Source organism: Ambystoma mexicanum, chromosome 2p (genome assembly GCF_040938575.1).
Source record: "Ambystoma mexicanum isolate Mex_15411 chromosome 2p, UKY_AmexF1_1, whole genome shotgun sequence".
Classification (NCBI taxonomy): domain Eukaryota; kingdom Metazoa; phylum Chordata; class Amphibia; order Caudata; family Ambystomatidae; genus Ambystoma; species Ambystoma mexicanum.
This window is the reverse complement of record NC_090923.1, coordinates 1,352,720,534-1,352,746,593: the sequence shown is the minus strand read 5'-3', so window position 1 is coordinate 1,352,746,593 and position 26,060 is coordinate 1,352,720,534. Positions and strand designations below refer to the sequence as shown.

General features: G+C 45.1%; 1 protein-coding gene across 7 annotated transcripts in view; it reads left to right on the top strand.

The window, feature by feature from the left end:
- Positions 1–26,060, top strand: part of RAI1 (retinoic acid induced 1) — a 2,051,579-nt gene that overhangs the window by 1,920,440 nt on the left and 105,079 nt on the right. For all 7 annotated transcript variants that reach the window (XR_011302221.1, XR_011302217.1, XR_011302220.1 and 4 more), the window contains one exon: positions 15,616–15,665. Coding sequence is in view for 1 of the 7 variants with exons in the window: in XM_069645726.1 (XP_069501827.1) it covers positions 15,616–15,665 (50 nt within the window). In the remaining 6 variants the exon portion in view is untranslated. The remainder of the gene's footprint in view (positions 1–15,615; positions 15,666–26,060) is intronic.

Genomic DNA, 26,060 nt, shown 5'->3' with positions numbered 1-26,060 from the left:
AAACAGAGACAACGGAAATACTGGTGGTACAGGGCCTAGTAAGCCTATCGACCTGGATCCAAGCTCACTGTCTCTAGAGCTCTGTTTCTCTCCAGGCTGGACTACTGCAACAGCCTCTTTCTAAATCTGCCTGCCTCTGCTCTCCGCCCTCTGAAACTCATCCAGAACAGGACTGCAAGACTTGCCCTTGGCCTCAAGCCCAGGGATCGGATCTCTCCAGCCCTGAAATCTCTTCACTGGCTCCCTGTGGCTGCAAGAATTAAGTTCAAGACCCTCTGCATTTTCCACAAGGCCTTCTGGGGCCTGGGTCTGCAATACGTTCCTTCAACTTTCCCTTTGGAAATAACTTCCTACTCGAGCTCTGCGCTCTTCCACCTCCAACTCCCTCAGGGTTAGTCACTCCTCCAAGCAACGAGTTGGTGGTAGAGCTTTCTTCAGCTGGGGCCTCCCTCTGGGTCAGCCTCCCTGCCTCTCTGAAATTTTTGGATAACCATCTTCGGTTCTGGACGCACATCAAGACCTTCCACTTTGTTTCTGCCTCCCCTGCTGATCTCTGTCTGTTACTGCACTGGGCACTTGGCTACCCTCTGAATTCGGGACCAGGTTCCTTCCCACCCAGTTGCATATCCGCACTGCTTCCTGGCAACCCTTGCACATGGGTCTGTATCTGCAACCCTGCACTTATTAGACGGACAGCTGTCGTCTGCGCTTAACTCTTGAACTTGCCACCTGCTGGCCCACTACTTGTTGTTTTGATCCCGTGTTAAGCACATTTGACTCCTCCCCTGTCCCTCGCACTTACCCCCTTTTCTCTCCCCTGCACTTGTGCAATCTCAATGTCACTGGGCCTAGTAAGATCCTTGTCTTGTCCTCCCTTCTTCCCCTCCCTTGCCTCGTCACGCCTTGAAACACTTATTTATGGGCGCGCTATAAAAAAAAATCATATCATTAAAGTGAATTAGCATCAGACCATGTCATTACAGTATCAGTGGATATTGCCGACACAGGATTTCACCAACTTGGTAATGGGGTTGTCCTTCGCTGACAAAGCTGTCTCAATGCCACAGGTTTTCGGCCTAATGTCCAATCTAGAGTTGTCGACATGCAATTCGACGGCACAGACCTGTTTGCAAAGTAGGTCGAAGAAGACTTGTTCTTCATCAAAACGGACACTGAGAATGTTCGCTCCATGGCCACGCTGCAATTTCAGTCCTTCCGCTCTGGGAAAGGACGCTTCAAAAGGACTTCACAGGACAGCCGTTCCACGTACCATTCATCTTCCTCGTACAAGACACCATACTCCTCGGGGGGAGCATTACAGGAAGAAATCGCAGTCCTACAGAGGCACTCTGCGCTGCCGTGCCTCCTCCCACTCCAGGGGCCAGTGCGGCAAGCAACGACAACCAGTCGAGGGCCCAGTCCTCCTGCTTCAGCAACCCGGTGGGAGGACAGCTGTCACGATTCGTCAGGCAATGGAGAACCATCACATCCGACAAATGGGTGCTATCCCTTCTCCAGCAGGGCCACCTTTTAAGTTTATGAAAATACCGCCGGACATTCCACCAGCACACAAGCTGGAAAAGTTGCGGCACATCTTGCTACAAGAAGTACAGGTCTTCCTAGTGAAAGGGGAGGTGGATGAACTGCCACAGGAGTCTACTCCCACTACTTCCTGGTAAGAAAAAAGGAACTGCACAACAAGACAGGGGGTGGGGGGGTTTAGAGTCCCATATTTTATCTAAGGGTGCTCAACAAATTCCCAGCTGCAACAAGGAGACTTCCTGGCATTCCTCGATCTCGAGGACGCTTATTTTCACATCCTTATTCGCACCTGACACTGGCTCTACCTGCACATCCTAGTGGCAGAACTACACTACCAATTCAGGGCCTTACCCTTCAGCCTTTGTTTGGCTCCAAGGGTGTTTACCAAGTGACTTTGCGCCGGTGGTGGCTCACCTGCGACGGAGAGGCATTCACGTATACCTGTACTTGGACGATTGGTTAGTGAGAGCCCCCTCCTACCCCCTTGCCATAGAGTCCGCCATTCAGTGTCTGCAAGAGCTCAGATTCGCCATCAATTTCCCAAAATCACACCTAGTGCCTTCAAGACAGACTCTCTACCTGGAAGCGAAGCTCAACACTCAGTCATGCACCGCAACGCCATCGGACGAGAGTGTGGCGGCACTCCTCGCAAAGGTGCATTGCCTCAGAAGTGCCCAGGTCACCCCAGTTGGCAAGTAAATGTCACTAGTAGAGATGGTGTTATCGTGCATTTCTCTAATCACTCACTGCAGATTTTATTTCACACGTACAGTCTTCCATTTTAATTAACTCACTCTTTCTAGTAAACGCATCTTTAGGGAAGGATTTGGGAGAGGTTAATGATTGGTCTAGATTTAAGGGAGCGTTACTTTTATTGGAAGCCAAGGTCTCAGTGCTCTGCTTTCCATATATTTTCTTCCCATGCTGATCACAACGGTTTTCACTACCAACAAAGTGGGTAGGTCTAAGAGAATCCTTGACAGCAAGCCATTAAATAATCTGGCATCATAGAAAACTCCCCTTCGGAAGAAGATAAATACAACCTCTCTCCCAATGGAGCCATCCCATACCCTGAGGCCCTTCTCCTCCCAGGTGATCCTCCCGGTTAATACCACCCCCAGGGTTACGATCCGTTAGCGGCTTCCTTCCCCTGGCAACCTGAAAGGAGACTTTAGGCAGGGTTTCTATGAGGACTCTGCAGGATTCATCACAGGGTGTAAAAGCGGAGTGTGAAGATAAAGCGAGGAGAAAGTGGAAGGGGATTAGAGGGTGATTGAGAGCATGTGTGGTGGAATGGGTGGAGAGTGAGTACAAGGCTGTTGTAGGAGTAGTGGCGGGGGTGGAGTGAAACAGCAGGGGAGTGATAGATGGACGACATATGCAGAGATTGTGTTAAGATTAGGGCATTGAGGCGTAGAGGAGAGGTGTGGGTTGTGTAGAGGAGTGGGGTAAGGACGAGAGGTGGGGAAAGGGATGAGAAGAGAGGTTAGAAGAGGGATGTGGGGAAAAGGTGAGGAGAGAGGAGGTGAGGAAGGAATAGCGAGTGTGGACATCGGAGGGACAGAAGGAGTGCGAGAAAAGAGGAAGACGACTGGAGTGTGTGAGGGAAGGTGGAGAAGTGGGAAGGGTGAGTGAGGTTAGTAGAGGTGAGCAGGCACCATATCCCTGGGAGGGACAGAGTATTGAAATCAAGGAAAGGAGAGAGAGGGAGAGTGTTTGATCAGGGCAACACTAGAACCACCCCAGAGGGAGCCAGATCAAACCTTTTCCTTTTTTTCGTGTTACTATTTTCAAAATCATTCAGTTCTGTAGGCTCAAAAGGATGTTATTGCAACATCTTTCATGCCGTTACTAGATCCAACAGTGGAACCCCAGATTGAGCTATATGTTGTGTTGGAGGAACTCTTCTAAGTATACTATTCACTAGCAATTCACCTTGTGTTATGCCCTCCCATGGATCCCGAAAAGCCCTTATGGCTTATGCCCTCAGTGTCCATACTTCTTGTCCTCCTTAGAAGGAATTGCATAACATTTGCAACCCAAATGACCGAAGTAAAATATTATTTCCTGCCCTCCTGCCCAAGTGATAAAATTCCCCTGTTTATTGTAGCTGTCAGGGTAGTGCCTCATGTTCTGAAAGGATAGGGCTAACTGGTCGGAAAGACCTCTGTTCTGTATGCTTTTTTTCTCAGCTTCCATGTCGCCCATCTCCCGACGGTTGCTCTGGTGATCCTCCCCCTGACCTATCATTGGAGGGGGGGGGGGATGAAATGTGCCAACCTTGTGAAACCACCAATTCCAGTAGTGTTATCTAGGCGAGGTGACCCACCCACCCACCAACCATGTGTACCTCCCAGGAATTCCCCAATCTAGGTTAGGTAATAAAAACCCCAGGTTCTTCCTCCACCCCCCCCCCCTTAAACCCTGCACCCCCGACTGCAAAACAATACAAAATGCTCAGTATTTACAACAATGGAAACACTTATTCCACTGGATCTGTCCTATTACAAGATAACAAGCTCACAGCAGAATTAAGGATGTGTCCGGGATGAAGTACCTCCTTTTCTGTTGATGGTGTGCTTAGATTCCATGGACCAAACAACCATCGCTGGGGAATGAGATGCCCCTGATGGAACCTGTGCAACAAGTCCCAACAATCAATCATATGCCTAGCCCCTCATCCAATGACACGAAGTTGCAACTGCTTGATAGACCCAGGAGAATGACAACATTCACTAGGTAGGTGTTGGGACTGCAGAAAAGATGTTGGAAGCACTCAAAAGGATAAGACACGTTTGATTAATCTCAGTAATATCTACAAAAAGAAACTATGGCAGACAAGGCTTGAAAGTCAAAATCAACTAATCCAATAAGGGTTGTCTGTTACTCCAATCCAATATTAGTAGCCCAAAAGGTCAAGAGGAAGCTGATCAGTATCTTTTCACCTTAAGCTGAGGGTAATCAATCTCTAGTTCCTGTCCATGCCAGAGTCGAAGCCAAGAATGATAAAGAAGGAATACACTGGATTCAGAAACTTCAAACACCTCACTTAGACTAGGTCTGTTGAAAACGGCATCAGCGTTTATGGATGCAATCTTCTTTCTGGGTGTGTGGTTGTTTTGCTCGCCATTGGGTAGCAGCCCCTGATGGATGGCAGGACATCACTGCCTGACTCTGCTTATGGGGGATGTAGCGTCTGCTCGTAACAGACACATGCAAGGCAGATTTTTTTTTCTTGACACTGCTGAAATTGGTGCTAACGAACAACTTCTTTAAGTTTGGAGACATATTTTCTACAGACCTTGGGCACGAGGATGGGGGAAGCTGTGGCCCGTAGTTGTGCAAATAATTAAATGTTATATTTGGAAACTGAGAATGTGTTCAGGTGAGAATAATGGAAAATAAACACCTACTTATATACAAGGTATATAGTTGATGTGTTTGGAATATGGAGAGGTCCTCTGGAAGAATTGGAGAACTTCTTTGAAATGATGGATAACAAGCACCCACTTAACAAATTTACTTTGAAATACAGTTTGATTAGTGTTCATCTTTTGGATGTGGAAGTGTACTGCAAGGATGACCTACTCAAAACTAAGATCGTTGCAAAATCCATGAATAGGAACAGCTTATTGCTTGCCACCAGCTTCCAACACGAATGGAAGTTTGTTTTCCACTTAGCCAGTTTAAGCGGTATCAACGGAACATTTCATATTTTGAAGAATGTAATATTTATGTGGCTAACTTGAAAGAAAAATTCATAGAGAAAATATAATCCTGAACTAATAGAGGCAGTATCAGGAAAAGTTGAGTGCATCCCTAGAGAGGACATATTGACATCCAAATAGGGTAAAGAGAACAATTCACTAGTCTATGTCACAACCTACTCTTCCAGAGCAATAAGACCAAGCAGATTGTGAAAAAGAACTGGGAGATTATGAACCCTGATCAGACCTTAGAAAAATTGTTCGCAAATCTACCAGTTTTCGCTTATAAGAAAACTCTGGCAATGAGAATCATTTTAGTACAATCAGAATTTAAACAAAAAGGGCAATCTAAGCCGAAATACACGGGGACACAGTCATGCCCCAATTGCCATCATTGCAGCAACATTTTAAAGGGTAATGCTATCACACACCCCTACTCAGGCAAGAAGATTTGATTAAAACACTCAATTACATGTGACTCCTCCAACGTAGTCTATGGCCTGAAAAGCATGTTTTACATAAGGATAACATCATGCAAGGCCAAGACATGTTGGACGGAGCACAAGGCAGACTCGGAAACCTAAATTTCTCAGTTGCATCATGCTTTCTAGAAGCAAAATACAACATTGCACAACTGCCATGTGCGATTCTTAAACATACAACGATACCAAAAAGAGACTGTGACCTGCACAAGGAACTTCAACCGAGCGAGATAGCGTTGTTAGAAACATTAAGATCTTTGACACCGAGAGGAATGAATACTGAATGGCATCTATCATGCTTTTTGTAAAAGATAGTTTCTTCACAACAAGAATACCGAAATAGGTGCACACCTAATGTGGTAGACTTTAGAAGGTAATAAATTAAGTTCTCAATTAAGTTTTCAGGTGCGGGGGAGGAACTGAGATCCTGGCACAAGACCTCCACACATAACAAATAAAGAAAGAGAAGATTCAAGCTTTTGAACCCTCCCGTCCCCTGCACACTATTATGTGTTGGCTAAACCAACTACTATAACATTAAGGTAATAATGTCCATGAATAAATAACTAAATTCAAACAAAACCAATTTTGTAAAAACACATAAGTGTATATATTTTGTTTTGGATTGGATTGTGCATTGGATACAAAGACAAAAATAATTACAATGTTGTTACAGAGAAAGAAAATAAATTGAGGAAATGTTGCCAGTAGTCTGCTTTCAATTGGGGACGCGTTTCGAGGATGGACTCCTCTTCTTCTTAGGCCTAAACAGACTGTAAACAAATATACATATTACCAAAAACAGAACTTGACCAATAGTATTATACAGTGATTCCTAAAAGGTTGAAGAGTGATTCCTAAAAGGTTGAAGAATCTCTAAATAAAAAAAGTAACTGTTTCTAAGGTTACAATCAACACAATGTTCATAAATTTACATCTGCATCAATTTGTGTTTCATAAAGTTTATAAGGACCATAATGGTTCAAAAAGACCAGTCAAATCAATAATTCCCAAATGTACGCCCCTAGAGAGTAGCATGCGGCTTAAGTGGCGAGAGATCCAATATGACTCCACGTCCGCCTTCCCAAATATACAGTGTGGAGAAAAATAGAAATAGTAAGTCAGAATTACCTAATGAAGTAGAATGATGCGAGCGCAATTTCTAATGCCCCAAAGAAAACGAGGGGTAGTGCGTATCTTGAATGCAGAAAGCTGCTTCAAAGAATGAATGATAATGACCAATCGATCAGTATTTAATGGAGATAGCTCAATCTGGAAAGGAATATTTGAAATAGATAGGACGCTGGTATCAGTAATCGTGTAAAACATAGTAAAAAAATGCCAATTAGTGTCAAAAGTTGGTTAACGTAATTGTGTATGTACAGATAACTAAATCATCCCAAACACGGGGGGGAAACATCTCTAGGCAGGTACAAGGCTAGGTCTTTATAAAATGGATCTTTCAACCAGATACATATGACTTACGCTGTTCTCGTGTAGTATACGAGTCCAGTTAGATGAGGAGGTATTAGGTAGTCACCAATGGTTGTGGGCGATCGTCCACATAGCGCGTAGTATGTCTAGAGTGAGATAATTCAGATAACCGGGATCTACAATAGCATATAGTGGACAAAAATGTAGATAAAGTATAGTCATAGATACGGAAAGATGAAAACAGGGTAGATAAAGCAAGATGATGAAGAAAAAATAAATTTAAACGTACCTAAATAGTACAAACAAATGAGATCTAGCGTGTCATGCAGTAATCCGCAAATTGAGCCAGGAAAACCATGGTTATTTGCGTGCCGTAATTGCTGCAGTCAACGTGCACAATCACAGGTCGATATTTCAACTTCCAAACTAAAACAATAACAGAAATGGGGTAAAAAAGAGAGGTAATAGGAATAGAGCTAGGTGGGAGCCCCTAGCATCCTGATTGTTCTATACTGACTACTATAGATCTTACCTGTTGGATCGAGAAAGCCATATAACAGTAAACGCGGAAGCATCGGCCACCATTACCATGACGACGTGAATCACCATTTTAAAAGAGGGCAATGTGTTCCGTGCGATCCAATGAGAAAGCACGGACTACAAAAACTAAAGGAAGGACAGACCCTGTCTATCCAGTGGTAACATGGCGGCCATGATAGACTGTAAAGAAAAGTAAACTAACGGATGTGCATCCTGATGGAACGCACTCTGTAGGACAATAATGCTATAAGCTCCGGAGTAATCCAAGAGGGTTATAAATTCAAAAACAATCGAAATAAGTAGAAATCAACAAAACTCGAAAAAATGTTTTTAAAAAATGTATATATATATAAATTGGGAAATACAGAAAGTAACGAGTGGATGAAAAAAGATGATCTGAACTAAACAAATGCGACAGATGTGAAATTAGAGAGAAATTAGAGAGAACCGCTACAGATAGTCTAAAAGAAGTCGTAAGAATGGTCTATATTAGGGTCTGGCGGTCACTGGTGTCACAGGTCCAACGTCACACAAGCTAATGGCAAAGAATTTTGTAAGAGATAGCTAGCTGGCGAACGCCTTTCCCAGTATATGGACTGGTGTATATTCCAATAAATAAACTTTATTTTACAATGTATCTGTGGAACATGATTTAAGTAGGTACAAGGATTGTTAAATACAAACAAAGATATTAAACAAAGGTATTTCTATCCATATATTATTTGATTCAAATGGATGAATACACCATTTGTAAAGTATAGTCTAGTCAGCAATGCAGAGAGGTAAACAATTCACAATATTGATAATATTACATGAAGAGAGATGCTAAATAAAAGGGGGAGCACAGTAGTATTCTGTCTATGAAACTATCTAATGTGCAGATTGTGAACGGGCCAAGTACCCGGGAGCATTACGGGACTCTTTATCTACTTGACAAGCCTTTAGGAAGGCCATGAGTACATAGAGAATTAAACATAAGATATAGATGCTTAAGTTCAAAAGGCTTGATCAATTGCAAGGAGAAGGCATTTTTGGTAGTCTCTCTTTATGATGAAGGTAACCATTTTATGATCACAAATCACATTCTTATTCCTTACTGTCATTGAACGGCACAAATCGCCTGGAGACAAGAACAGCATATTGTACCAGTTAGTGTACCAGGTTTAACGCAACAGCATAATGTGTCAGTTATACATAACTAAACAATGGATATGTTTGTACTGCCCATAATAATGTTTTTCAGAATCCAGTGGGATTAATGAGTAATATTGGGAGATTAATTGGATAATTTAGAGTGAAGAAATATATTGGTAGTTATGCATGTGATGCATTGTAAAGATGTGCTCACGATCGGGCCCATGTGGGTCAGTTACTCTGAGGGGATACTGTTGCACACCTCAATAGTACAAACGTAGCACAATGCAGAGTACACACACGTAGACAAGCCCAGATGGTGCAATAAAGATCAGTAGTGGAAGTGAGGGAGTATAAATTGAGAGATAGCTAGACCACGTTGGGGATTGTACGCACAACAAATTGTGTTTTTCAGCAATATGAGTGCACATGGGGCATCGGGCCAAGAGAGTGAATAAGAATGATGGGGAACGGGGATAACTGGGTAATAAATCATATCTGCACGATCAGAAGTCGCAGATAATGTTAGGAGCAAAGACATGGTTCCCTGGCGCTTGAGGAGAGACATGCCGGCCACTATTAGGCTAAAAATGGCCGCCACCTTTGCAGGGGAGCGGCCTAGCCTTTTTCCGGCAGTTATCATGGCAATAGGTAGTACCAACAGTTGACGAGGGGTGCAGTGTTGCCATAAGCGACTTTGGGCTTGTTTTTGACCAAAGTCGCATATATTTTATTTTTTCAGGTCGCATGTCATGGGTTTTGCCCGCTTTTTAATTGCCTGCTTATTGTTGCTCTTGTTTCTTCATAAGCACAACATTAAAACCAGTTCAGTTCCCCCTGCAGCTAAGACCAGCCCCTCCAATCAGAATGTAGCACATGAAACTGCTAATGATGGGCCGTTATTGACTAAATAGTTTTGTCCCTGCATTGTAGGCAGCTTTGCCTCTGCAGGTGTGCGTGTGTTGTCTTTGACATAAGACTTAACACTCTCTGATTCACTTTGATACAGGTCACAGCTGCAGGAAAAGCAAACTGTAACTTCCTCTGATGACCCCGTGCAAGGGGTGACCAGAGGAAGTTACAGTCCTCAGCCACGACCCGGTATATTTATGCAGTGGGTGTCAGATACATGGACCCAGATTTTTTATTTATGCAATGTTTGTCGGGTACCTGTATCCGACACCCATTACATAAATAAATATCCAGGTATTCGACAAACATTGCATGAATAAATAAACACCCCTATTAACATTGAAACTATCCCATGTGATGCAGCCGCTCAACTGCTTTCAGAGGGTAGCTGCAGGAGCTGTGCCGGGCATGGTTCAAGTAAAAGAAAATGTTGCTATGGCGAACAGAAATTATCAGGTTTTAAGAATGAGGTTGCAAGACAATCCCTCAGTTTAAACCAGGTTTTCCCCAAATATTTCCTGCTCTTTCACCATTAACTAGAGTATTTGCTCTTCTTAATGATTCTTGCACAGTCTACTTAAACTATTCCTCTGCATGAGCTCCGATCACAGTCCAGACCAACATTGCTATTGGTAGTTTAGGTGCACAGATGCCTGGTACGGTTTGCTCCCATTTACATGGGCCGATTATCCTGTGTGTACATGTACTGAGCATGGTCGCAATGGGCCATAAAATTGTCTCAAGCACCAATGAAAAAATGGCCCATAGTTGTAAATGGCAATTCATTCCTTTTCTGACCCTGTTTGAATAGTACCCAATGGGGTATAAAATGGGTATAAAATGGGATGCAAATTATGCATTTTAAAGAATATTTACTCAGCAAAACTGGTCAAAACTATTATCCGCATAGTGAAGTAAGTAACTCATCAAAGTGGCCTACATGGGTCAGAAAAGCGGCCCACTTTGATCCAAAAAACTGTCCCACACCAACATTTTGTGTTTTTGGTTCGGCCATGGACCTGTTGCCCTATAGGCCAGTCTGAGCCTGTATGTGGATGAGTGTTTGTTTTAGAAAGAGGAGGTTTGGCGTGGTTTATGAATCTTCTGCCTTTAATTGCGGGGATGGTGATGCATCTTTGCAGCAGTTTACAAGGCAAAGCTGTGATTAAGGTGGCTCTCGGCCCCAACAGCCCGGAGAGGCAAGTGGGCAAGCAGCTCGGAAAGACTGAGCTGGGAGGGACGCAGGCTGACGTTTAGGCCCAGATACTGAAACTATGTGCATTATAATGAGATTATTGGGGATCACAGACATGGCATGTCCACTTGTTCTTTCACCAGATCTCCAGTCCCCACAATGCCTGGTAAGGGGTACGACCAGCCCTCATATGCCCATTCGCATATATTGTAGCCCCCATTGCTCGTGTCATTGTTTTCCCTGGCCATACATGCTCCAGTCGATATTTTGTGTTCTTTGTTGGTTGTATATACTGCATCCTCTGCCATATTCATGGTCTCTTTGTGTGCCCAGTCCTGATTGCCTGCAGCCTTGGTACTGGGGCATAAAATTGTCTTTGGCACCAATTAAAAAGTGGCCCACTATTGCAAAGGGCAATTGATTCCTTGTGTGATGGACTGTTTGAATAGTACCAAAGAGGGCAGGGGGAGCTAATAAAATGTGATGCAAATTCTGCATTTTAAAGAATATTTTTTCAGTAAGACTGATCAAAACTGATATGCGCATGCTGAAGTAACTGATTAAACGAGCCACGCATTCTACATACTTTTAGAGATCTGTTAAGTGATTTAGACGACCACATTAACTTCACACCCGTCTGAATACCCTATCACAACGTTTTCTTTTCTTAGCCTTGGTGTATGCAATGTTTAAAAGACTGGCTTGCATGCTAAACCTCTTGTTGTACCTGGAAAGCTTGTGCGGCCAGAGGAGCAGCGGACCAGAGAGATGACGGCCCAGAGGACCAGATGAACCGCGGACCAGAGAGGTGAAAAACCAGATGAGCAGCAGTCCAGAGATGTGACTCGTCAGATGACCAGATGAGCAGCGGACCAGAGAGGCGACGGACCTGAGGACCAAAGACGTGACGGCCCAGATGACTGTCAGACCAGAGATTTAATGGGCCAAACAACTGCCAAAGGAGACGAGGATCACAGAACTGAACTTGAGACAATAATTCACAATAAAATGCCCAAAGAGGGGCAGATCACAAGAATTGAACTTAAGACACTGATTGTCCGTAAAATGCCAAAGTAGCGACAGACTGCAAGGACAGAGGAGATGAGACGGTGCCAAAAACATCAAGATTAAATATTTTTTTTTGTTTTTGTAACATATTATTTTTGTTCATGTACTTTCTGTATGTTTATAATTTAGTGTTTTGATTCTGACTTTTGTGACTTATCCGCTGCATTTTAGGTGTGTGCCTGTTTTTTCAGCTTATTCATATGGTAGTCAGCTTGTTTTGAAGGGACATGCAGCTTGTTTTTTTTCTTCCAATCTGGCAACACTGGCGGGTTGCCTGATCAGTTTCGCCAGTCGGATGCCCCACAGTTCATTAGACAAGTTTCAGAAATGCAATGGGTAACATGCAAGACTGGCACTTGCATGCAGATTTAAATAAGCAAACATAAGGGTTTTAAATTTAACAACATAGTTCTCCTGTTAGATCTGAGGAAATTGGTGCTAATCGTGTATGGTGGAGGAATCGTGACTACCTGTCGACCGACTTGAAGTCTGGTAAGGAGAACGGGGGTAGTAGTTCCGCCCTGCAAAGGATTAGTGAAGAATTGCTAGTTATATGGTCTTATTTTTTCAGGATTTGGCAATGAAGAGGGATTGCATTTCACAAGAGATTAGTGACTGAGACCTTTGCTCACCTCAATAGAGGGAGCAGGATAATTATTCCAACCATACTTAAGGTTTTTCCTTTGTTGTAGGCAATTCTGAATATCGGTGCTGAATTAGAAATGGCAGGAAATTAAGCATTTGAAGAAGGATACAATTAGATATCCAAAAACGTATTGGAAACACCACTAAGTCAAAATCACTGACTATGATGTCGGAGTTATGTCTTTTTATGTTTTTCTGTCATTTTAACTGTGATCGTATAAACACTTGAATATATGTATTTGTATCAAATATGAGTTTGGTAGTTTGGTGCAAGCAAGAAGCACACAACTTGAATCTATAATTTGTTAAACTTTGTATTTTCATTTATTTTAACAGTACATGTGATAACTTTGTTTCAATTAAAATTGGTCCTTGATCACAATAAGATTATCACAAAGACAAAGGAAGGGGGGATCCCCAGTTGGAGTGCTCTGGTATTACCTGTTGGTATCAATAAGCCATGTGTTTATAGGACTTTAGTTTCTCTGCCACAGTGTGCAATATTTCTCCTAAGTACCAGTGTGCATAAAGGGATTGTGGGTGCCGTTGGTGCTCTGTCTGTCTCTTTTCTCAAAAGTAGGAGTTGAAACCATCGTCTCCTTGGTCAGTAAGGTACCAGCAAAAGGTCATTCACTTTTTAGTCCCTGATCTTCAGTAAAACCCTGGATATGAGCAGAATAGGGTAAGGCATATAACAGGACTTGCAGCCACATTAGTGACATTGCGTTTATCCCCCATTCCTCCTAGCAGAGCAATCTGCAGAAATATGTGGGAAGTACCTCATTTTCTGGGGAGGCAAAGAGGTTCACAGTTGGTCTCCCAAACCTCAAATAGATTTATTTTAAAATCCGTGGCTTCAATGTCAATTCCTGTTAGGGACTCTACTGAGTTTGGTCTACCAAGGTATTGTCCATCCCTCTGTGTTCGACTGCCATTAGAAATGTCTATGCCCAACCCCTTAGCTGGCTCGAATTCCAGTCTCAGCAGTGGTTGAGATCTGGTACAGCCAGGCCTGTTGATACAAGACATAGTCAGAACTAAGAGTACCACAATTATCACTGATCTACTTCAGGTCTGATCCACCCCAGGTCTGATCCTGGAACCACCATAGGGTCCTAGAAATTGCAGCCAACTTCTTCCAGTTCGAGGAGTGGTGTGTCATTGCAACTTCCTGTTTTTCTTGGTTGAAGGAAAGTCAAGTCAGTCCCCATCCAATGCCGCCGGTGTCAAATTCTAGAGTGATTGGCTCTGGCCAGCTCAAAGCGAATCAATTGTTGAAATGGTCTTTCTGTATCCACTACTGCAGTATATTACTCAGGTTCTCTTTCACTGGGATTACTGTTTAGCAATTCTGGGAAGCTGCAGTCTATTAGCTGTCGATATGGACCACCAGAGGATGTAAATGTAATCTCGCCCAAGGAAGTACGCAGACACATGATGACATTTATATCTGGATTAGTGCCTTGCAGAACTATTTTCAAATGTGAGGAACTTGGTCAATATTTCCTGACGCCTCATTGACATGTCTTGTGGCATAAGGAACATCTCCAGGACTGTCCTGCTGTTGGCACCTGTGTGTATCAGATCTTGTATGTATGTCAGCTTATATAGCGCGGCAGCCCGCAGGCATCAGGGCGCTTTAACAAACAGCAACAAAACTATACTAAAAAAATCTTGTGTTGGCTTGAGCTGCCATTTTTCTTCATCAGCACTCATGTTGATTTTGGGAGATTTTAAGTCCTGTGCACATGATCCGTCAGTTGTGTTTTTCGATGGGGCCCCGATCAATCAGTTGTCGAAAAACGCAAACACTTGCACTCCTTCCACATGTACAGCTGCTAATTGCCAGGCTAATACTTTGACCTCAAGAATGCCATGGGTGTTTACCAAAGAAAAGGGCTCTATACTGGAAGTGGAGATACTTCTGATGTGAATCTCACATATGAATGTGGAAATGGCCATCCTAGAGGTCTGGAGATGCGCAAAATCACTTCCTGACCTAATCAGTGTGATTGTCTGGGAAGTGTTCATCTTGAATTGTCTGTTTTTCACAGACTGGTTGAGATGTTTCACATCTTAACCAACCTGTATTTTCCAAGTTGCTTGAGAACTAGAAATCTAATGGAATAGAATCCTTCCTCTTCCTTCACCTTGGGGCTCACTGAGCGCATCTCTTTTGTTTTCAAGTTCTCAATTTGCTGTATGAGTGCAAGCCTATTAGCTATCTCTTTAGAGGGATAAAGATGTTATGGGTCCGGGAAGGGGGATCTGCAATTATATTCTGCACCCCAACTTCACTACTCCCAGGATGTAATTATCTATGGTTTTTCTTTCAATATTACTAAAAAATGAAATGTAATAACCAAACTCCCACCTGGCTGCTGCAGGCACATGGTCTTTTAATTAAAAGTGATGTTGTTTATTGGCTATAGAGCATTATTGTGAGAGTGGTTTGTTTTCTAGCATTCCATATGCCACTTGACAGTACTGAGTGGTGAATGCTTCACCCTATTTGCACTAGGTCCATGCGGCTTTTGTGTAATGTTTTATATGTACCCAGAGCGGAAGGGTCCCATTTGATTGCATTTGCCCCATTTCTTTATAGTAACAAAATGTAAAGCAATTGTTTCTCATTCTCGTGAATCAAAGCTGTATAATGAGTCAGTAAAGGATCTACAGAATAGGAGTAATTGAGATACTACAGTGAGTCAAATTTATTTTTTGTGTGAATGTCCACTCACCCTACCCCCCAACCCCTTTTACAGTCCCCACTTTTATCAGACTCCTCAGAAGGAGATCCATTCATCTAGCTTGTCATTGGGTTGTAACCAATGCAACTGAAATACTGAGTACATGCTGGCTTTCTATAAAAGAGAAGTGTGAATAGGTGGGCTGTACAGCTATTGGGTCCCCATATTTAAAAATGCTAAATAACATAACTTTTTTTCTTTGCCAGGTTGCTTATTAAATGAAGACAACTTTTCTTTGAGATGTCTGAAGCATAAGGTAAAGCAAACATTTTAATTACTTATTTTCTCTTTCTTCCAAGTCACTATTACAGCTGCCACTTTCAGCCTCGACACTGAGAGAGAACAGCTGGTGTGAAGTGGCTACACTGACCCTTAGATCTAATTTGGGGGTGCAACCACAAATAGAGGACTTAAATGTCCCTTTAGACCTTCCTCTTAAAGGATGTGTCCAAAGGTTGCCCGCTCAAAACAACGCTCATCACATGGACAATGCTTTAGGCCGACTACTCAAATGTTCACTTTCTGTTTTTGTAATATTAAAATTGCATAAATGTGAACTCCTTCAAGGCTACCCTTGTTAATCTTGTGCATCAGGAAATGTCCTTTACATTAAATGTAAAAGTTCATTTAAAAATATTTTTGTTGTGATAAAAAAAAACTGAAAAACTAGTGAACATTTCTTTATTTCATGGAACTTTTAATTACAAAAATATCTGAAAAACAGTCACTCTTGAATTATGCCAAGAAGCAAAGTAGGAGCAATGCAAGGCACGCACAAATTATAGTTTAACTAATGTATTATTGATAGTTACAAGGTTGGGCTAAATCAAGAAAAATAAAACGCAAAACTTGGGTGAAAACATCATTGTGGCATTGGTGCTTATAATAGTTAAAGTGCTTCAAATCTCAATCCGTGTGCCCTCCCTGGCATAGACCATCACTTTAAAGGCACTCTCAGTGCTGAGGGCTGTCACACTTCCTTTGTTTTCTTGGTTCATCACCTGCGATCCACTGCTTCCCATTCTCTGTTCAGGGAATAACTTCATCTGACGTCTTTTCACCCCACTTGTGCCCTCATTTTAGGTATGGACATGGGCAGAATTTGCAGCATGGCAGTAGTGAACAGATCCCCAACATTTCCACCAAGAGGGAAGGTATTCTGGAGAACACAGGAGGCTTTATTTCAATTCTTTCACCCCCTTGCGGTTTATTTGAACTGTTTCCGACCATCCCATCATCGCTGTCGTCCTCTCTAGCTTGCCTCCTCCTCCATTGTTCCACTAAACTCCTGTACTTCCACCCCTGCCAGGGTTACCCTTTTTAGTGTTCACGCTGGGATACTCCTAAACTTCTCCAAATTTTGCTTCAGAGGTTCTTCTAACCTCCTCCTGGTACCACCCCCATGTCTCCTTAATATGTCTAGTATCTTTATCGTTCTCCCGATATCTCCTTCAAACCTTCTTCCTCTCGAAGTTTCTTTCCAACCTTCGTTCTCGCCTACTAGATTTCCTCTGACCTCTTGATGTTTTCTTCCAACCTCCTCACCAGTCTTTTCTCCCACCTTCTTCTGGTATTCCATCCCACATCCGCGTTCTCTCCGGTGTCTCCCTGTCCTACTCCAGGTCTTCCTTTCCAACCTCCACTATCCTTCCAATCTCTTCTCTGGACATTTCTTTTCAGCTGTCTCCCAGATGTCTTCAATCTCTGCTCCCTTTCCCCACACACCTTCGAGTTTCCTTCAATCTCCTTTTCCTGCAATTTCCTTCTTGTACCCCTCCCCTCTTCTTCTTCACCATTTTACTTATCCCAATCTCCTTCTACCACTCATTCTTGCTCTTTCCTACCCTCCCAGCAACCTCTCTTGATTTTTCTCTTTGGTTGCCCTACCTCAACTTTCTCTATATTCTGTGTCTCTATCACAGCCACCACCACTAGATATCCAACTCAATTGCACCCTGCCATTCTCAGAACTCCCATAGCTTGTGTCTGACTTTTTCCCAGACCACCCTCTTTGTGACTGGATGCATTTGTGTAGTAGTGACTCTTGTTGATTGGTGCAGGTGGGATTGAGTCTTCACTTCACCTGTTTGTAATCTGAAGGTGCACAGCAACACAGACTGACTTCTTGAAGCTCATCCAGCATCTTAATTTTCATACTTGTAATTGTGCTGCAGCCTTTGCAAACCTTGCTTGCACAGGTGTCACCTGCTGGACTTCCGCAGTGACCGTGCTATGTGGAATGCTGTCAGCCCGGTATTGGCTGTAGTCTAGTGTGGCTTTTTGCTACTTTCTTTGGGTTGTGTGTCCTCATTTGGGAGGGGATCCATGGGCCAACCCTAAAACCCTTTAAAAGTGGCAGGCCTCCTATGGCATCTCTTTAGTGACAATCCCCGGACCCAGCCCTTGGGAGGATCAAGGTTATCCGAGGGTCCCCTATTTCTGGGGCTTATAATCTGTTTGAGTCACGTGCTATGCATATTACCCAATCTAGTAGTAGGGCCCAAGTATTAAAAGTTGTTTCGTTCAAAAGTAAAAGTAGGCTTTGACAGGAGAGTGATTATTATACTATTCCTACCGTATGTGTGCAGATACCAACAGTGCCCATTGGTACTTGTGCCCTTAGATGGTTTCTTTCTTGCAATTGGTATGCTCACGAATGAGCGAGGAGAAAAGTGAAAACGCGTGAATGCATGTGGCGCCGATGGGAGACATTATGCCATGGCGCCACCTAAACTTCACCGATACACAGCGTTGATGCACGGCATCCCAGCTCCAAGCCCTAGTGCTCATAGAGACTAGTCATATTGAGACTGCCTAACATTAACTTTATATGCACATGGTCTCAAATTGTTGGTGCCACCTCTGCAGATGGAGAAAACTCCTTTTATGATTCCCCCAGGTCAACATTCAGAATCGGTGCTTAACTAGAGACCATCCCACAGATAGGTGTGCCACATGTAAAAAAATGTAAGCTCAAAAGTCAGGAATGCAAAGCAACAACTTTGGACAGTATATATCAAGGAAGCCCTGAAGGCAAGCACATCCGACGCACAGTAACACATTAAAGTGAATTCACTGGTGGAGTGGGGTAAAATCCGACTACATGGAGATGGAATACCCCAGATGTCGAGCACAAGGTTTCCAAACCAACTTGCCTTCATTCATTTCTTATGTAGCTACCACACAACAGTCTCAAAAGGACCTGAATGCCACCCGAAGGCTGGGGGGTCGGCATAAAAGGCCAAGTTTGGGGTTCGATCATACCAAGTACTCGTATTGAGTGCAAAGGCCATCACCACTAAGAGTTTAAAGAAGGCTCTGCTGCCTGCATTAGGGGAACAGAACACTGAAAAGTCAGTCTCTAAAAGATAAATAGAAACAAGGTACTGAAAAGTTGTCGCCAGAGAAACAACCACTTAAACATGACTGCGACCATGTGATGCCAATGACCCACAAACAGCTGCCAAAACAGTCACTCCTCAACAGTGCCAAAATGTCTGTTTCGTTAGAAACAGTCCAACCACAGGACCCAGAACCTCCATCTTCCAAGACACGGTATGGGTTATCCTCTTTACAGAGCACAGACACAGGTCACTCTCGACAATCCTTTCCTGGACAAGTGAACATTTTGCCACACTAAAGCAAACAACTATCAGTGTTAAGCCAACATCCACTAGTGTTTATACAGTGGCTAAGGACTGTCTCCACCACACTAAAGGGCCAACAGCCACAGGGACTGAGAAGCATTTTATTAGGACAACCAAGAGGGATATATATTACCTCACAGACAAAGGAATGGCCACATGCCAGGAACAAAAGTTCCACCAACACCTTGCAGATCTGAATCTACACATGATCAATGGGCAAAAAGGGAAAAGAAAGAATCTACACATGATGGAAAGGGTAACAAAGGAAAAGAAAGACAATTTTCCTATGAATGCATGGTGAGCTTCCTGCAAAGATTCATGGATAGACGTGATTGCACTTGACCCCACAGCAGGGGGGGAAGTACACTCAAACATATGATACCGCGGGACAGCATGAGGGGGGCCAGAGGAGACTGAGCTGATCCACCAGCTTGTGGGCCACCCACCAAGGATCAGTGAACATAAACATTCAGCGGATCTTGGAGAAAGAGATTTTATTGAGAATACTCAAGAGGAGACACAATCGCTCACCTTTTGTTTTATTTGTATAGCCCTATACCCCAAAGAGTTTTAACAAAAAGAAGACTGGTACCATTCAAGTAAAAATAAATGGGGGTTCGGTAAGCAGATGAAATTTAAGGTGACAGCAGAAAAGAGAAAATGAGGAAAGGGTGCAGGGGAGAGGAAGAGCGTACCAATGTTTTGAAGCCAATAGGGAAAAGGAACGAAAACAAGATTTAGCACATGAGGGAGAGGGACAGCAAGAGGAAATAGATTGGGATCAAAGAGAGGGAGAAGGTGAGTAAAAAGAAATTTGAGCGGAGAGATAAAGGAGAGCCAGGCTGTGGAGGCACTCGAAGATGAGGCAGAGAACATTGAAAAGGAGAGCCACTGAAGTGAAGAAGGAGTCGGGGGAAATGGATTCACGAGAAGATAAAGAAAAGAGAACACAGAGGAATTATATTATATATCGAGCGGAGTAGAGCCAGATGAGAAGCAGGGAGGCCGATAAGAAGGCAAGAACAGTAAAATAGATGAGAGAGGAGACACCAGTTTTTGTGTCATTAAATGAAGGGAAGGACCAGGCCTTCGGACATTAAATAGCTGAAAGCAACAGAAACAAGCTATGGTAGAAATATGTGAGGAGAAAGTGAGCGAGGAGTTGAAAATAACTCCAAGATTTCAAGCAGATGAAGAGATATTAGGAAGGGTATCCTGAAAAGAGATGGGAGGAGGTAGAGGGGGAGGAATGTGGAAGCAGTAAAACATAGAACCTCAGCCTTGGAGGGCTTGGGTGAAGACAATGATTGAATGGAGAGATAAAAAGAAGAGAGAGAAAGAAAAAGCTGCTTATCTGCCTAAAAGTGGTGAGATTGGAATTTTTGGCATTCAGCACAATGCAAAATGTGCTGTGGGCACAAAGGGCAGGCAGGAGTCACCCAAGGTTGTGATGTTTTGTGCGGTGGAGAAAATGAAGAAAGGGATAGACGAGGTCAATAGTACTGGAAATAGCTAATGAGAGGCAAAAGAATCAACTGAAGGAGAGGAATGAAGAGACAAATGTAGAACTATCAAAAGAACGAAGGTCTCAGCGAAATAAAATAACAACATCATTATGTGATGCCCCTGCCACATGCATACCATTGAACATGTGAGTAAAGAAGAAATTAAAGCTATCACCTAGCAAACCCCTTCTCATTCAAAGGCAATTTATAACGGACTCACTGGTAATAACCATGGCTAAAAGCGTTGTGGGCCCCCCAACGTAACCACAGACACTCCTAAAGACAATAGTAAAATAATCTCTCATAGGGGAAAAATAATGGTGACTTCCGCTACCTACAATGTTTGTATCTCAAAGGCAATAGCACTTCTGTTCCCTTCTTACTGATCCCAATGGAACTTGTAAGGGTGCAGAAGTAAGGCTCGGACACATTGGTGTTATGTATTTGGGTATAAAAGTGGTTTGGAAAAATGCACCCCTTCCTAAAGCTAAGAGGGGATTGTGAGGGTTCAGTAATGCGAGGCGGACAACTGTTTGATGATTTGTTATCATATGCCATTTTATTCTTAAAGAAAATGTATTGAAAATGCCTTACTATCCCTACTCTGCTGAGGATTTCCCTGCCTAACCAAAGCTAAGGGGAAACACTCTGTCTCTCACACTAAACAACAAATAAACAAAGAAAAGATATGGCAATGTAACATCACAAGAACAACATTCACAGTCTCTGAATAACCTTATAATGTCCTGGATGATTTCCCTTCCCCAGGTTTCAAAGTCAGTTCTGTTGGTGTTCAACCAAAGAAAGAAATGTCTCAAATCTGTTCTTGAAATACCAAAATCAATGTAAAAGTTTCTTAACCAAAGTTGCACTAGCAAATCTTTACTTCTTGGTGAAATATCCACTTTCCACTTTATCCAAATAGCACCAATGGTAATCCCAGTCACGATGCTTTGTCGCCTTCCTCGAGAAGACTTGCCACAGTTCAAAAGAAATGCAATAACCACAACTACCAGTTCTTGGTTAACAGTTATTATTCCTTCGGTTACAGTTTTGGGCTTCACAATGGTATTGTTGACTTCTCATTGCTGCTGCGTCAACTTTAGCAATTTCACTTCTACTTCATTCACTATGAGAACAGTCAACTTTGTCTCACAGTACTCCTCTTTGTTTGGACTACTACAATATTGCATCCACTGACAAACCAATAAACAACCACAGCTTCAGTACTTCAGCTACTACCACAGCTTCAGCGATTTGTATTTTTAGACAAGCTTCAACAAGATATACTTCGAAGTACTTCAACCACTTTAAGTAGACACACCACTCTTCTTTAATTACTATCTTCAAAAGGGGCAGCCTCTTTGCCTCTCTTGTCTGTCTGCCACAATAACAACCTGGGTTTGCCTTTGAGTCTCACTTCACTCCGTCTTCCACAGTCTCTGGCACTACAGGTTAGGTCAACTTCAAAACAGTGTTTACAAGCAGCCAGTTTCTCCAGCATGGGGTCTGGCATGGATTCACATGCTCATGAATATTCCCCGTCATCAGGCTAGGAATCCTCGATAAAGAAAAAATCGGTTTCAGTTTTGTTTGTGAACTGTCTTTCTACTAATAACCAATCACTGGTCTCTGGGTCATACTGTCCCCAGCCAGTGACTGCCCTCTACCTAAGCTCCTCCTCTGGCAGCCATCTTCAGATTTTTACCCCACGTTCAAGTGTTGGGAGTCCTCGTGCTATAGCTTTTGAGCTTTTACTGCGTTTTGCGATTTTTCAAAGAGTTTAACCTCATTTTTTCAGTCAATCGAGCCTCAAGCTCCACAGTTCCTGCTTCCGATCAACGGGGACCGTTTGGGAATTTTCTACGCCCCTCAAAGGCGAAGTTTCCCTTCTTGGAGGATGCCGGAAGATCTTTGAGGCCTACCCCGCGTGGACATGGCCCAGGACAAAGGAAACACGACTCCCGGATCGAAGCTGTTCAGGAGCTGCCCTGGATGCGCATTACAGAATGTCTTCAAGGAGGATGAGCATTCTAGATGTCTCTTCTGCCTTCATGAAGACAAAACGCACGTGGAGAAGGACGAGAAGGGGGGCCTTCCATCACCACCTCCTCGGGCCTCCCCGCCCGACGAAATTGGCTCCTTCCACGCCATGATCGCCAGGGCATCCAAGCTCTTCCAGCTCTGCCCGGAAGAACAGAAGGAAGGCTTCCTTGATCAACGGCATGAGGCCAAGAGGAAGACGGTCCTCTCGGTTCCATTACTGAACGACATCTGGGACGAGGGGCTGTCTCTCCTGAAGAACCCGTCCACGACTCTTGCCAAGAGAGACCGGTACAAGAAGTACCAAGTCCTGGATTCCGCCCCCATGTGCCTTAGGGCACAGCCGATCCCGGATTCAGTCATCTCTGTGGCGGCCAAGAAGAAAGCGGTGGGGGCGATAGCTGCAACTTCGACCTTCCCGCCGGACGGCGAGGGGAAGAAACTGGATGCCATGGGACGGCGGGTCATCTCGTTGACGGCGACGACGATTAAAGCGGTCAACGCCCTTGCGATTGTGGCTCGCTACGACAGGGAGCTGTGGTTTAAGATCGCTCCCCTGCTGGACTTCCTCCCGGACGACAAGAGGGCTGAGGCCTTGGAGATCCTAAAGGAAGGCAATAGCAGACATTGCTGACACCGGTTTTTGCCAGATGGGCAACAGCGTTTGCCTTTGCCAGCGTGGTTGGCTCAAGGCAACCGATTTCCACCAAGACGTGCAGACCAGGGTTCTGGACATGCCTTTCGACAGGAACAACCTGTTTGGCAAGACAGTGGACGAGTCACTGCAGGCCATCAAGGCCGACACGGAGAAGGCTCGGGCCTTGGGTGTTCTTCAACGACGACGGCCGCCCTTTCGGAACTCCGGAGGCAAGCAAGGTGTCTCCAAAGGATTCGTCGCAGGAGGCCTACAGAGGACGAGGCAAAACAGGAGGATCTCGTCGTCGCCAAGGAGGGCAAGGCGGCTGCCAAGCAGGACTGAACCGGCCGTAGCGTCGGGCCCCCACCTGAGCACCTTGGTGGGAGGCCGTCTGGCGAAGTTCGTCATCGTGTGGGAGTCCATCTCCACCGACCATTGGGTGCTGGATGCCCTGGCCCACGGGCACACTCTCGAGTTTCTAAGGAAGTGTCCCCGCATTCCACCCGTGGCAAGGAAGGAAAACCACGTCCCTCAACTGCTGCTGAAGAAGGAGCCGTCGAGCTTGTCCCAAAGAGGCTCCGGATTATACTCACAATACTTCCTCATAAGAAAGAAGACCGGCGGCTGGCGACCCCTCCTGGACCTTCGTCGTCTGAACAAGTTCATAAAGTCCCAGAAGTTCTGGATGGCCACCCTCCAGCACATACTGGGACAGCTGGAGGAAGGCGACTTCCTATCGTCGCTGGACTTGGAGGATGCCTACTTCCACATCCCCATTCTAAAAGGACATTGATAGTTCCTGCGATTCGTGGTTCACGGGTGACACCATCGGTTCAAGGCCCTTCCCTTCGGATTGAAGTCGGCGCCCAGGGTGTTCACCAAGTGCCTAGCGCCAGTGGCGGCGCGGCTGCGCCTTCAGGGGAGCCACGTCTACTTCTACCTGGACGATTGGCTCATCCGAGCAAAGACAAGAGAACTTGCCATCGTGCACACAGCGAAGACCGTCCAACTGCTCACAGATCTGGGATTCTCGATCAACTTCGCAAAATCCCACTTGGTACCTTCGCAAGTCGCTCTGTTCGTGGGAGCCAGGCTCGACACAGTGGCGCGATTGGCTTGTCTGTCAGAGGAAAGGACGAAGGCCATCCTGGCCAAGGTGCAAAGGCTGTCGACCATGGACGTGGCCAGGGTAAGGTCCATCATGTCCCTGCTCGGCATGATGTCCTTGTGCATCTACCTCGTGCGCCTGTGCAGGCTGCGGTTGCGTCTACTGCAAGAGTTCCTCGAGGCCTGTTGGATGCAAGCAGCGGGCAGCTTCAAAGACAGGATATCGCTCAACGAGACCGATCCGGTGGTGGGTACCCGCACGCATCAGGCGGCGCGTATGGCCTTCCAGACCCCGGCACATCAGGAGACGGTGACGACAGACGCCTCAGTGGAGGGATGGGGAGCGCACACCGCGGATCTCCACGCAAGAGGCCTTTGGCTCCCGGAGGAGAGGTCACTACACATCAATGACCTGGAGCTCTGAGCCGTGTTCTGGGCCCTCAGGTTGTTTCTTCCGTCCCTCAAGGGCAAGGCAGTAAGGATCTTCACCCACAATACCACCACAATGTTCTACATCTGGAAGCAGGGAAGCACCAGATCCCCAGCCCTATCCAAGGAAGCCCAGGATCTGTGGCACTGGGCCGTCGCCCAAGGGATGTTTCTGGTACCCTTCCATCTGGCAGGAATAAAAAACACCATTGCCGACTCACTCAGCAGGGAGCTGCGCTCGCACCACGAGTGGGAACTACGGCAGGATCAAGTGGATCTACTATTCCAACGATGGGGCAATCCCCAGATCGACCTATTTGCGACGAACACCAAGTGCCGGAGGTTCACTCCCAGGTTTCCTCAGCAGGGGAGCATGGGCGATGCCTTCTCATTCTCCTGGGACGGCCTGTTCCTGTATGTGTTCCCACCGCTGCCGTTGCGACTCATCAATCAACTCAGACGGTCCTGGTGCAGGATGATCCTTGTCGCACGGGCATGGCCGAGGCAGATCTGGTTCCCGGAACTTCTGGACATGTCAGCGTCCCCCGGCAGTCAAACTTCCGACGGACGCGGATCTTCTCGCCAGAGAAGGAGGCGCCATCCTCCACCACGACCCGGGATCGTTGAACTTGCAGGCCTGGCTCCTGCAGCACTAGAGTTTGGAGGGTACAATATCCCGGCGGACTGCAAGGAGATGCTTGCAAAGGCCAGGGCGTCCTCGACTCTCAAGTGCTATGGACACAAATGGAAGAGGTTCTCTGTCTGGTGCCGTGCACAGAAGATTAACCCTCTGCAGATTACGGCCCCTCAAGTGCTGCTGTACCTACTGTCGCTGGCCATGGTGGGGCTAACTCATGCCTCCATCAAGATACATCTAGCGGCGATTTCCCGCTACACCAGAACCCCGTGGCGATCATCTCTGTGGTCTCATCCCCTGGTGAAGGAGTTTATGAAAGGACTGTTCCGATCATTCCCGCCGGTGAAGGCCCCGGCCCCAGCATGGGAGCTGAACGTGGTGCTGAGAAGGCTCATGGGGCCACCATTCGTGCCTCTGCATTCGGCATCGTTGAAGTTCCTGTCGTGGAAGACAGCGTTTCTTGTGGCCATCACCTCTGCACGACGAGTGGGAGAGATCCAGGCCCTCTCCTGTAAAACCACCCTACCTGACATTCCACGAGACGCGAGTGGTGCTGAGGACGCACCTCTCCTTCATGCCCAAGGTGCCGTCGGACTTCCATCTCAACGAGCCCTTGAAGTTACCTGTTTCCTTCCCGTCGCCGGCC